The sequence below is a fragment of the Venturia canescens genome, chromosome 3 (assembly GCF_019457755.1).
Source record: "Venturia canescens isolate UGA chromosome 3, ASM1945775v1, whole genome shotgun sequence".
Lineage (NCBI taxonomy): Eukaryota > Metazoa > Arthropoda > Insecta > Hymenoptera > Ichneumonidae > Venturia > Venturia canescens.
This window is the reverse complement of record NC_057423.1, coordinates 19,565,276-19,579,755: the sequence shown is the minus strand read 5'-3', so window position 1 is coordinate 19,579,755 and position 14,480 is coordinate 19,565,276. Positions and strand designations below refer to the sequence as shown.

Sequence of the window (14,480 nt, the reverse complement as noted above, 5' to 3'; positions counted from 1 at the left end):
GGTGTTGATATAAGTGTAGTTATACTTTTTCCACCTGGCCTGTCGAGTAATAAATTTTGAAACTTGTTCCAAAAAGTCTTTAGATGCTTTTTTTGCTGATAATATGAAAAGTTAAATCTTCGGAATGCGGTAGGCAAACACAAATTTTGACAACAATACTTATGAAATAACGTGTATGTTGAGTATTCCTATTCTGCAAACTGCAAATGTGGAATTATTGGTGAAAAAATTCATTACGATAAGTCTACAGTTGCTGAGTTTTGGATGCAATTGAGTATAATGCCTGCCAACATCATGGAAACCTACAGAATTTCTAAATGTTATGTGCGCTATGTCATTTTAATGTAACATCATGACTTCTAACACCCTTTCACTATAATACTATATATTTGGATCACTAAAATACAGCAAAAATTTGCAAACTATAAAATTTATATACTGTGCCATTCATTTTACTTTTTGACGCTCCTTTTTCGCTTTCCTTTTTCTATACTATTCTGAGTTTTTAAATTTCTAAATGCATTTTTTAATTCTCCCGAAATTAATTTTCTCTAAAACCAATGCAGGTACGTTAAACGTCTTTGAATTCCGTTGCTCTGTTGAATCAAGTACGCTCAGTTTTTTTTACTTCTTTGAATTCTGACATAATAAATGTTTCCGGGTGCCTTTTTTCTGCAACTATCAAACTGTAGATAATTGGATCTCCGCGGCCACTTGCAAACTTTGGAAATATATTTCATCGGGAGCATGTTTTGGATGACACGAAAATGTCTAGATTCGGAATGCAAAAACGACATTTAAAAATGGCCAATTCTGTTGGATTTGTTGTGACTTGAATTTGATCTATCTTTCCTCTTTTCCTTTCTTTTTTCTAACGTTATAAGCCGAAAATCATATCTCGGCCTCCAACGCGTTTGTGACCGTGCTCTTGGGTTCCTAATTGACAAAACATTATAGTTGCCTTGGAAAAAAATTGCCAAAGTCCAAGAACAGACCTGTGACGAAATATTTCCAGTACAATTTTGACGAAAAATAGGTCTTTTTTCGTGGAAACCAACGTTATAAGCCGAAAATCATATCCTGGCCTCCAACCCGCTTTCGACCGTGCTCTTGGGTTCCTAATTGACAAAACATATTAGAGTACGAGGGAAAAAATCGCCAAAGTCCAAGAACAGACCTATGACGAAATATTTTCAGTACAATTTTTACGAAAAATAGGTCTTTTTTCGTGAAAACCAACGTTATAAGCCGAAAATCATATCCCGGCCTCCAACTCGCTTGCGAACATGCTCTTGGGTTCCTAATTGACAAAACATATTAGAGTACGAGGGAAAAAATCGCCGAAGTCGAGGACAGACCTGTGACGAAATATTTTCAGTACGATTTTGACGAAAAATAGGTCTTTTTTTGTAAAAACCACAGTTATAAGCCGAAAATCATAAATAATTCATAGAAATTTAAACTAAAATCCTATTGTCTACTGAACATAAATAAGAAACTTTTGAGAAAAAAGCCGTGATATCAAACCATAAACTTCCCCTAGGAAAAAAGGTTGGGACAAGTACATTGATGGTCCCTCGTTTGCTGATAATTCCATACGTAAAACAAACCTTAAAAAAAAAATTTATAAAAAATTGCCAAAAAAATTATTTTATAAAAAAAATACAGAACAATTCGAAAAAAATTTCACAAATCTTGAAAAAAACATTATCTTTAAAAAAAACTAACCTATATCTATTTTTCAAAGTGTCAAAAGAATCAAATAAGAAGTAAAAAATAAAAACCGAAAAATCGCGCTTGAAATCATTTTGGAAACCGATGCCTCATTCTTTTTATTTGATTCGAAGGGCTAAATCAATTTAAAAAAAATCCATCTAATTTACGTGCAGGATTAAAATTTATTATATCAATTCGAGTCCAAGTAATTTATGAGTAACTCCAAATTTCAACATTATGGAATTGTTCTAAGAAGCTTTTAAATCGAAAAAAATCACATGCAAGCTAGTCATTTCTTACTCTATAGTGGCAGAGACTTATAAGAAAATCGATTCTTTTCAGACTTTCAGGAGCTTCTGATATCATTCACAATATTCGACGTCGATTGGATCGATAGAAATTATGTTTAAATATGAGTTAAAAGTACTTGTCCGGCCCATCACTTTCCATTAAAATTGTTTATTTGAAAAAAAATCAGGGTATTTTTAGAACTGATGGAGCACAAATATTCATGCAGAGGGAATTTAGAGAGTTATCTTCAAGTAATGTTCTCTTAATTGCACTAATTTAATAAGAATAGAAACGAATTGTCCTGTAATATACAAGGGATGTTATTGTGCATCAATAAATAAAAAACATTTTGCACATTAAATATGTTGAAGCTTCCAAAATAACTCCCCAGTTTGTATTGCAATGATGGCAGTTTTCACTTGTTACTTCTTTCAGTGAACGAATTTCATTCGGCATAACTAACCTATACTATTATTAACAATATTAAACTAATAATAAATCGCATTTCAATAAATTTTTAACCGGATTCTGCCGTGCAATTTCGTTTTCTTATGATTGATTTTCATTTGAATGAATAGTGATGGGCCGGACAAGTACTTTTAACTCATATTTAAACATAATTTGTATCGATCCAATCGACGTCGAATATTGTAAATAATATCAGAAGCTCCTGAAAGTCTGAAAAGAATCGTTTTTCTTATAAGTCTCTGCCACCATAAAGTAAGAAATGACTAGCTTGCATGTGATTTTTTTCGATTTAAAAGCTTCTTATAACAATTCCATAATGTTGAAATTTGGAGTTACTCCTAAATTACTTGTCCTTCGATTGATATCATAAATTTTAGTGCTGCACGTGTCGCAAATGGTAACTTTTTTCAATTTATTAGAAAATACTTGGCCTCGAATTGATATAATAAATTTTAATGCTGCACGTAAATTAGATGGATTTTTTTAAATTGATTTAGCCCTTCGAATCAAATAAGAAGAATGAGGCATCGGTTTCCAAAATGATTTCAAGCGCGGTTTTTCGGTTTTTATTTTTTACTTATTATTTGATTGTTTTGACACTTTGAAAAATAGATACAGGTTAGTTTTTTTTCAAAGATAATGTTTTTTCAAGATTTGTGAAATTTTTTTCGAATTGTTCTGTATTTTTTTTATAAAATAATTTTTTTGGCAATTTTTTATACAATTTTTCTTTAAAATTCGTTTTATGTATGGTTTTTCTATATTCTTGCGAACGTCACACATTTCGGTCCATTCTAGAAGTGTAAGATTTTTAATTACAGCTACATGGATAAAAATTCAGAATCAAACCATTTCAATTTTTAAAATTTCAATGGTTTTCCAAATCACGGATAATATGAATGATGTCCAATAACATTTTTTAGTTATATTGAGTCATTAGAATATATTTATGAAGCAATAGCTAGAATAACGTACATCTTTGTTTGCTTAAAAAGTAAGCAGACAAAAAATCCAATAAGGAGAAATTTGTGGGTCACCGATTAAAGTGTCATAATGAATTTGTTTAAAAAAAAAACCCAATGTAATTTCATGAAAATAAATCTGTTTTATTCATTGAGTGAACTTGGCGAAAGCGCTCGCGCTCGAGTGTTTTCTTTTTCCTTCTCTGGTGGTCCGTTGTCATGAACACTCGAAACAACTCGAAAAAAACAGTCTGTCAACACATCGAGTTGATTGAGGATGCATGTGCGTATTGAGAGAAAACAGAACAAAAATCAAATACGAAATCAGGATATAAGGTAATGGCTTTCATATCATTATTCTTATTCTTGATGATTTCAATTCATTACATGGTTTAACTTTGTTTTGGCTGGTTATGGCCGCGGATTGATTAATTCATTACATGGTTTAACTCTTTTTTGGCTGGTTATGGCCGCGGATTGCTTAATGGTCTCATGATGCTCTTTTCATATGACTTGATATCCCAATTTTAGCTGGTGATAACTGTGGATTCAATACACCAAATGATGATTATATAATTGTTTTTTGGTTGTTGCGGATTGAATTGTTTTTTCAGTTGTTTTATTATAGTATAATCAATAATTTTTTGTGATTCATTTATATCAGGTGAAAAGACAGTTATATCCTGCTCTGGAATTGATTCGAAAATTATAACTCAACGTCACAAGTAAAATTGAGATGTCCTGTTGACGAACCACCAAAAGAGGAATGAAAAGATTGTGGTATACACAAAACAGAATTTCATCATTCCGAAACATGTATTTATGGAAATGCTTTCAAAAACAATCGCTGGAGGTGATTGATATTAGTTATCAAGTTATAAGAGAAAGGGAACTATATAAATTTTTCAAATATGTTTCGCTGCGATAGATTTCTGAGAAATAATTTTTGCAAGTCACTTTTCATTTAAGATAATTTCAGTAATGATATTTAATGCCATGCATAACAGCTGATAATAGATTTTATCATCTCAGAAAATTTAGCGGGGCCAAAAAGTTATTTTCATAAAGGAATGAAAAAATAGTAAGCGCCAAGATCTAGAGTCGCGGCAGCGACTCTGAGACAAGTACATTTATAACAACAACATGACATGACGAGTTGCTGCCAGAGACTCTTTACCGGAGCGATAGCGTTTCCAATTGTTTTCGAAAATTTTCAAAATTTGTTTCTTTAATAATTAATTAACTATAGTATTCCAGAGAATATTATAAGTTAACGTATTTTTTATTTTTTTTTTCTTTCGATCGCGACCTCTTCGAACTCTGTAGCTTAACGCGTTGAAGAGATATTAATTATTTATTTTTTAATAGCATCAAAAAATGGGTCGGATTTTCGCACACATTTTTGATGTTTATTTGTTTTTTTTTAGTGACAAATCTGGTGCCATAATACATTTTATATACCTATATATTTTTTTTCTGGTGCCATAATACAAGTATATACTTATGTTTATCAATCGACGTCTTTGGTGACATTGTTCGATATCAAGTGGCCACTTCCATGACCGTTGGTCACTTTGATGACGGTCATCGTTAAACTTTCTTACGAACTGCAACTTTCCATGACTGTCATCAAAATGAATTCCGAGTATATATATGAAATTTTTTTGAAGAGTCACGAAAGATCACAGCTTATGTTTAATGGACACTTCGATAACTGTCATCAAAATATCCAAGAAATTTTAAGTGGATATTTCGATGACAGTAGTAGAAATCAAAGTATATTAAAAGAGGTCTTCAAATTGGCCATATTATATTTTCTGCGTGTTTCCGTGACTCAAACTTGATTGATCAACGCATGAGTCATCCAGCCATTTAATCGATTGCTGAATATTTACGTTTAATAATTATTGCATTCAACGAAATCTCGTTAATTCTGTTAATAAAATGTCATTGAACTATCCAAATGATGCTATTTGTACATTTTGAGCACCAAAACCAATTAATTCAATGGTCAATTATCTTTCGATTTACTTGAAAATAGCTGGTTTCGAGTTTTTTCCTGGATCAGTTCTATTTATATTTATTATAGTTTTTTTGTGGTAATACCCTTTTGGTAATATATGAATGATTAAATTTTATTGAATATGAACATAGTGTTTTTCCCATTAGGGCTATCCTATTATGGAAATATGAACGTTTGCGTCTCAAATTATAAATATTCCATAGTAGATGATTACTTCTATGATCAATGTCATTGAAATCAACGTTTTATCGAGTCAACGTTACAATATTCTAGTGAATAATGATTTTTTATCCAAGTAAGAGAAATAAAAATGATGTAATTATTGAAGAAACCGTATTTAGTTTGAAAACATGAGAACATACATTGTGGTAAGTTCGATGGCTCTCGTGTCTTCAAACTGACCACATTATGTTGCGATATCATCAACGTAACTAAATGCAGAATTCTATTCATTTACAATTTGAAATGGTAGCAGATAAAGGCAAAGTCAATGTTTCATCATTCAAGTCACCAATGACGTATCATTCAAGTAACGGAAATAAAGACGATGCAATTATTGAAGGAACAGTATTATCCATTTAGTTTGAAAACTTGAGAACATACATTATGGTAAGTTCGATGACTCTCGCGTCTTCAAACTGACCACATTATGTTGCGATATCATCAAAGTAACTAAACGTTTTATTCGATTCATTCCCGATAATAAAATCGTTTTGCATTATTCAATTCGGCATCGACATTGAGTTTGTGAACATTTTAAATACTCGAACTATTTCAAAAGTGATATTTACAGATATCAAACCAAAACATTGCACAATTTATATTTTGACAGTATTGAACATTGAGGCAGCGTTATTCTCATTCGCAGTGTTGTATTGTGAGAGCGTGAGCGTTTGCCTATAAAATGAAAAATATTTTATAGTATATGGTTATTTTCGTGACGAATGTCATCGAAATATTCACAATATGTATCTCACGTAATGTGGATATTTCAATGACCAGTGTCATTGAAATACTCGTTTAATGTGGAATTCTGTCCAAATACAATTTGAAATAGTATCAGATATAGGCAAAGTCAATGTTTCATTATTCAAGTCACCAATAACGAGGTAATTGAAAAGTCATATTTTCCAAAATCAAACTAAAACAATGCACTTTTTTTTATTTTAATGATTACATTTTATGAAATCAGGCTTACATAAAATCAATGAACCTTACATGAAAACGATGAAAAGAAACAACAAAATATGTAGGAGAAACCATCAAAATCATAAAAGGAACTCTGTGACAAACTTGGAATCAATCCATGTTCCATTTTTTCTTTTCGTTCGATGCCCAAGTGCGGATTTGATCCACCGTTCGTTTTACGTTCGTGTTCGATTGTAGAAATTTCTTGATTTCTGCAGTGGAACGCAGTTTATTATTTTTAATTTTTGTGCCAAATGCAATTAGAGCGGCATCTTTCTCTCCTTGTGACCATCGTTTTTTCGTTTTTTTCTTATTCGTATCAGAGTTGGGACACTTTTTTTTTTCTCTGTTTTGATGACCCCGGTCTCGATTTTTTCACAGGCGTCACTGATGAGTCGTTATAGTCCAGTCACCTTAGGCCATATTTTACGAAGTTCTATTCAAGAGACCTAGAGGTTAGCCAATTTTTTTATAGGTTGTTTGGACCTACAGGAATATAGCCCTGAGTTTTCGAACAAATCCGACTTGCACTTTTGCAATAAAAAATTATTAAAAAAAAAAAAATCGATTTTTTTGAGTTGGTGCTCAGGGAACGCATCTGATCGAAAAACTTAACAGATGAAAGTTGTTCGGCATAACGTCCTCTATAAAAAAGGTCTTATACAAAAATGCGCTATCATTGTTAATTAAGCAGTTAATTGCCAATAAAGACAAAAAATCACAACTTTGTTTTTGCTGCTACAATCGTTTGTTTGTAGAGTAATCGGTTTGAAATTCATACAAGATGTAGGGAATTCAATGCCCAAGAGAATGGTGCCAGATTTATTAACCTGTGAGATATAGTTTAGTAACAATTTGCGATCTTCGAAAAAACTTTGACATCTCATAGAATTTGGCGATGAAGGCCTACAGTGTAGAAAAAAATCGAGGAGCTTCGTGTCACCGTGCACAAACTTTTTGGAAAAAATAAATCGTTTTTGTTGATAATAAATAGTGTTTTTTGACGTTTTAAAAATTTTGCTTATAAACAAATAGCAATTCTGGACAAAGTTACAAAGATATTCGGAAAACTCTTGGACCATTCGATGCGTTTTTGGAAAACGAACAATTTAAAAAAAAAGTCGCAATATCTCTATTACAGACCGAGATATGAATATTTTTATATTTTTGCAAATATCTGTTGTTGATATTGAGATTTTTGCAAAAATCAAATTCGATAGCCTTCCGTAGGGTTCCGGCTATGAGATTCGATAAAATACTGACCTCCAACAGGGATTTTGTCATCACGGTTATCCGTGTAATCTACTCGACGGCGCGCGGCCGACAGCGCGGTGACGGCCGCTCGCCCGGGCGCGGCAGTGGGAGTACCCTCTCGCGCTCCGCAGTCCCGCTCGAGCGACTTAGTTAACAAATTTGATAATTTCCTTTAGAATGGTCGTAGTACGATGTATTTTTTTTTCATTTTGCGTGATTTTTTCTCGCGAACACGATGGTACCATTAAAAATCATGTCCGTCCCATAGGAGAGCCGCCACGATCGATTTTAAAAATTCCACATATAACCATGCTTTAAATTCAATTTACCGTTCATGGGAGCACTATTCAAGCAGCTGGTCAGAGTATAATGATGGCTATGTACGGAGCGCGTAATGGTGATCTTACGAATTATCAGGAATTCCAATATATGTGTTTTACAAAATCGAGTCTTAAAAATACATTCAATTTAAGTTCTCTTCCCCCAACTGCTCAGGCTTGTAATGAACATTCGCTTCGCACATTTCTACAAGTTTGCCAATGGCAAGGCAAATGTTCAAAGGACCCGATGCAGTGGGGGTGGAAAAAAACTAGACATATTTTAGAACCAATCACATGTAGGAAAGATCCCATTCCGTCGAATTTGTTGGAAATCATTTCTTGCTCGTGCGATAAGAGTGGCTGTACATCTTATTGTACGTGCAGGAAATTAGGATTAAAATATACGGTACTATGTAAAAAATGTAACGGCATGAGTTGTCCGAATACTGCCGAACACGAAATAATATTAAGCGATGATGAGGATGGAGAAGAAAATTTCCATTATGAAGAAGCGATCGACGATGAAATAGAAATTGACTTGCCCGATATAACGGTGCCAATAAATGTAAAAGTATCCAATAGCGACGATGAGTATGAACCTGACGAGAAAAAAATCAAAACGATGTGAACAACTATTCTTTCTTAATTTTTTTTCATTCACATAAATAAACGAATTGTAATGAATGAAACAATGTTGAAGAAAATATTTATTCATGATACCCTATCCCATGAACGGTAAATTGAATTTAAAGCATGGTTATATGTGGAATTTTTAAAATCAATCGTGGCGGCTCTCCTATGGGACGGACATGATTTTTAATGGTACCATCGTGTTCGCGAGAAAAAATCACGCAAAATGAAAAAAAAATACATCGTACTACGACCATTCTAAAGGAAATTATCAAATTTGTTAACTAAGTCGCTCGAGCGGGACTGCGGAGCGCGAGAGGGTACTCCCACTGCCGCGCCCGGGCGAGCGGCCGTCACCGCGCTCTCGGCCGCGCGCCGTCGAGTAGATTACACGGATAACCGTGATGACAAAATCCCTGTTGGAGGTCAGTATTTTATCGAATCTCATAGCCGGAACCCTACGGAAGGCTATCGAATTTGATTTTTGCAAAAATCTCAATATCAACAACAGATATTTGCAAAAATATAAAAATATTCATATCTCGGTCTGTAATAGAGATATTGCGACTTTTTTTTTTAAATTGTTCGTTTTCCAAAAACGCATCGAATGGTCCAAGATTTTTCCGAATATCTTTGTAACTTTGTCCAGAATTGCTATTTGTTTATAAGCAAAATTTTTAAAACGTCAAAAAACACTATTTATTATCAACAAAAACGATTTATTTTTTCCAAAAAGTTTGTGCACGGTGACACGAAGCTCCTCGATTTTTTTCTACACTGTAGGCCTTCATCGCCAAATTCTATGAGATGTCAAAGTTTTTTCGAAGATCGCAAATTGTTACTAAACTATATCTCACAGGTTAATAAATCTGGCACCATTCTCTTGGGCATTGAATTCCCTACATCTTGTATGAATTTCAAACCGATTACTCTACAAACAAACGATTGTAGCAGCAAAAACAAAGTTGTGATTTTTTGTCTTTATTGGCAATTAACTGCTTAATTAACAATGATAGCGCATTTTTGTATAAGACCTTTTTTATAGAGGACGTTATGCCGAACAACTTTCATCTGTTAAGTTTTTCGATCAGATGCGTTCCCTGAGCACCAACTCAAAAAAATCGATTTTTTTTTTTTTAATAATTTTTTATTGCAAAAGTGCAAGTCGGATTTGTTCGAAAACTCAGGGCTATATTCCTGTAGGTCCAAACAACCTATAAAAAAATTGGCTAACCTCTAGGTCTCTTGAATAGAACTTCGTAAAATATGGCCTAAGGTGACTGGACTATTAGACGAATCGCTCGAATCGAGCTCCTGAGCCATCTTCCTTTTCGGCGCCACTTTTTTTTTCGGGCTTGTTGAACTCTGGGCAACGGAGCGCATTCTTCTTCGCTGGTTTCATTCGTAGCTATAGGCATGTTGTCGTAACCCATCGCGGAACGAAGAGCTTTAGCTACGCCAACTACGTCTCGCGAAACTACCGATTGCCGGTAGTGAGATCGGTGAATGGCCTCAGCATGGCCCATTAAATTAGCAATGTCCTTAATCTCATTCTCATCCATATTTTGAGCTGCGCAATTCGTTGCCATATGTTTTCTTAAATAAGTTCCTCGTAGACGCTCAGGGTGTTCGGCTCCACACTCGTTCGCGTACTGTCTCATCAGCGGACACGCTCTCAAATATTTTAACCGACCATCCTCGAAACCAGGAATGCCAAAGACAAAAGGATTCTTACTCGGAACCCGAGCATTTTGACGGTAGCTCAGAATCAGTGTCAAACAGTCCTCCATTCCTTTGTCAAGCAAAACAGGCACGTCGCGTTGAAGTTTGCCAGTTATTATGAGTCGACTGTATAGGGAAACGGTAGCCTTTTGTTCTTCCGACAGTTGATTATATGTATCGGGATTTGTTTCTCCACTGATCTTTTCTATTCCCTTTAAATCACTGATCTCCGCACGCTCGATCTCTCCTGATCGACGACGATTAAAAATTTGGATTGATATCAGGCTATACTGGAGCAGCTGTAACCATCCTTCGTACGTATATTTCTGTTTTAAATTTTTGTACGCAGCCGCCCTCTTTTCGTTTACGTAGTCACACAATTTTCTGATATCATCCGTCGTTGGCAGAGGTTTCTTCAACTCTCGATGTTTTTTGGCCTGTGCTTCGAGAGCTACGCGATTAACCCGGACTGTATACTGTGATTTGTGAAGAAAAAGGTATTTTTCGACGAGCTTCTGATGGGCATCGTCATCTTTTTCAATTGTGAGAAATTTCAAAAATTCGCCGACAGCCGTAATATAAATGCCAATGCTGATGGCGAGAGACGAATTTTCAACCGCTCCCGTTTCTTCGTTGAAATCGGAGAGGTTCTTCACGGCGGTAATCATAGTTTTGTAGTGCTTTGGATGGTAGATCGACATGAAGTCAGTGATTTCCTGACTTACTTCTCTCATTGCTTTCAACAACCGGCCGAGCGTTCGTAAACGATTCCGGATCATCGCCTCCTGCTGTGGCTTTTTATATTTGTCGCACATTGCATTGCCAAACTTTATCAACAGTTCGTCATATCTGACTAGCCGTGTTATTTCATCTTCTCTTAACACTGAGAAGATTCTAACGAATCTTTCACAAGCGTCCTCATGTAGACGGCCTTCAATGCGGCGAGAAAGAATGATGTTGTGTCGTTTATGTTTACTTGAAGATCCGACACATCTTTGAAAATGTCGACGAATTGCTTTTTTTGAAAAATAACCCTTGCAATTGTGGCAAGTCCTGTATTCCGTGGCCACTCGACGCTCCCTTGGTCTTCGAGACACCAACAACTCTCCAGTCTGATTATATCTCTTGTCAGTGTTATACATGTTGTTGCCTTGGTTCTTCAACGTCTCTATAATTTGTTTCCTTTCATAAGTTCCTTAAAAACAAATTTGTCAATAAATAATACGACGGAATAGAATTTAATTTAATACTACGGATACTACGGAAAAATAAATCAAATTTTACATACCTTTTTTGAGGACCGAGAATTTTTTTACTTCAGGCTCGTCTCGATGAACGCGCTCTAAATGACGGCTGATGACAGTTTGCATTTTTTTGCAATACATGCAAAAACTCAATTTGCTCTTTGAAACATTTGGTAATGCAAAGAGATTTTGATTGTCAATTGAACCAGTCTTGACTGCTCCTGGATTAGATTAATTTCTTCATTGATGCCTCAGTCGAAACTGTCGTTTCATTGATATTCGATTCCGAAAAATTGCTCGTAGTCGCTGAATGATCTTGTTGTTGATTGGAAGCATCAAACGTTTTATCATTGGGATCTTCAACAGTTGAATTCACGTTGTCATTCTGATTTTCTTTATCACTTTCTTCCTCGACTTGAGAGCTGTTTTGTATTTCATCAACTTCGATTTCTTGGGTAGGTATTATCTCGTGCAATTCGTCGGAAGATGAAGAGTTTGTTCAATGAATGGCATATGGATTAACACTCCGATAATTTCCAGAATTAGTGTCGTTCTCCCAATTCATGTCCACCGTGCTATCGTCTTCATTGTCGATAGTCAGTTCAGGATCATCGAGATTATTGATGACATCATCGATATTTTGTATTTCCACTGGTTGATCGTTTTCGAATCCAAGCTCTGATAAAGTGAAACTATCCTCGAGAATTGCCTGTAATGCATGGCTTTCATCCTTTTCTTTTTTTCCATTTCGGTACCATTGTCCGATGAATATTTTGGAACGGAAATCAAAATTTTTTCGTCGATATTTTCTGAAACTATAGGGGAAAGTGATAATTTCTCCGCTAATACAATGGTTTCGGTTATGTCAAACTCCAGGTCGAGTAGCTGTCTTGTGTCTGAAGGATTTTTCATGGCAACGTTTTTATTGTAATTTGTTGCGGGATTGTCACAGTGTGGAGAAAAATCATTTTCAGGAATATCTCCAGGATTTGTATCGACCCTGGTAACTACTGGTGAAGAATTTTTATGAACGCTGGTAATTGTTGGTGAAGCATTTGGTATTGACGCTGGTAATTACCGGTGAAGAATTTTTATCAACACTGGTAATTACTGGTGAAGAATTTGTATTGACGCTGGTAGGTACTGGTGAAGAAGTTGTTTCAACGCTGCTAGTTACTGGTGAAGAAGTTGTTTCAACGCTGGTAGTTACTGGTGAAAAAGTTGTTTCAACGCTGATAATCACTGGTGAAGGATTTATATCGACGCTAGTAATTCTTGGTGAAGCATTTGTATTGACGCTGGTAGTTACCGGTGAAGAATTTGTATCAACGCTGGTAATTACTAGTGAAGAATTGGTATTGACGCTGGTAGTTACTGCTGGAGAAATTGTATCACTGCTGATAAATGAAGAATTTGTAACGACGCTGGTCATTGCTGTTGAAGAATTTGTTACGATGCTGGTCATTGCTGTTGAAGAATTTGTTACGACGCTGGTCATTGCTGTTGAAGAATTTGTTACGACGCTGGTCATTGCTGTTGAAGAATTTGTTACGACGCTGGTCATTGCTGTTGCAGAATTTGTTTGAAGCTCATTGGCAATCGAAATAGAGTCACTCATTTTCTGTGCATTGTCGTCACAATCCTTATTAGGTGACTTATGCTGGGTATCTTCAGTTCCAATAAAACAAGATTTGAATATGTAAATGCATACGAACTATATTATAAGATTTATATGATTTATAAGACGTTAATTACTTACCTGAGTTCTCAATTTTTGATGCAGCAATTTTTTTTGTTGATTTTTTCAACTTGACGTTTTCCAAGGACTCGAAATCATTTTTGCTGCTTTTATTTGATCGTGTTGTTCTCTTGGCAGAATTATAAGAACTTAGAGTTACTCTGAGACTGGAAGAATCTATAGAAAATCGTATCCATTTTATTGTAGAAAGAATTGGGATATCACGTAACATACAGAAGGAATTGGTGGCAAAGAGAAAAAAGAGGAGTATTCGACATTCTCACCTTCCTTTTTTTTTCCAATGATTTTGTCACTGTATCATTCTTTTTTCTCCCCCTCATGTTTTTTCTATCGGTTCACTAAAATAAATCCAAGAAAAAGTCAACAGGTGATAATTTGAATTTCGAAACAGTAGTAAATATTTTCACAGCAGCAAATAAGGTTAATTATATTTGACATTTGATGATCACTTCGGTGACACTGGTCGCCAATGTTACCACTTCATGTAAAATTTGGTCTTGTGCAATTTTATCTCGGCGGTCTCAAGACACGATCGTAGTATTATGAAGCAAAAAACTATTCTTTAAATGCATTTAATTAATTTCGATTATACTAACGGTGGTGAGAATTGAAAAAAACTTCACTTTTTTACTTTGCAAAAAATATTTCGCTTGTGACGTTGATACTGTTCGAACACTGTACGAACGTTGCACTGAAGTCGAAGCACAATCGGCGCCACTCCCCGAAATTCGGGGAATACCCCGACGATTTTATGAGAACACAACGTAGTATCAAGCTCAAATCAATAAAATCCCTAAAGATTTGGAGAGACGACACGGTTTTTTCTTGTATAAATTCAATCGAATATCAAAATTTCTTATGCAGGCATATATATATGTCGTCAAAAAGACCAGATAATATATG

At 34.9% G+C, this 14,480-nt stretch overlaps 2 protein-coding genes across 2 annotated transcripts; both read right to left on the bottom strand.

Moving 5' to 3' along the window:
* Window positions 1–9,272: 9,272 nt before the first annotated feature.
* LOC122407764 (uncharacterized) lies at window positions 9,273–14,291 on the bottom strand. The gene is made up of 5 exons (XM_043414178.1): window positions 14,174–14,291; window positions 13,841–13,915; window positions 13,578–13,733; window positions 11,863–13,486; window positions 9,273–11,769 (listed from the first exon to the last, which is right to left on the bottom strand). Exons 4-5 carry the CDS (start codon window positions 11,957–11,959, stop codon window positions 10,124–10,126), a joined length of 1,743 nt encoding a protein of 580 aa, XP_043270113.1. The 5' UTR covers window positions 11,960–13,486; window positions 13,578–13,733; window positions 13,841–13,915; window positions 14,174–14,291; the 3' UTR covers window positions 9,273–10,123.
* Window positions 12,045–13,897, bottom strand: LOC122408465 (cell wall integrity and stress response component 3). The gene is made up of 5 exons (XM_043415261.1): window positions 13,841–13,897; window positions 13,578–13,686; window positions 12,897–13,486; window positions 12,342–12,527; window positions 12,045–12,284 (listed from the first exon to the last, which is right to left on the bottom strand). Exons 1-5 carry the CDS (start codon window positions 13,895–13,897, stop codon window positions 12,045–12,047), a joined length of 1,182 nt encoding a protein of 393 aa, XP_043271196.1.
* Window positions 14,292–14,480: the final 189 nt, after the last annotated feature.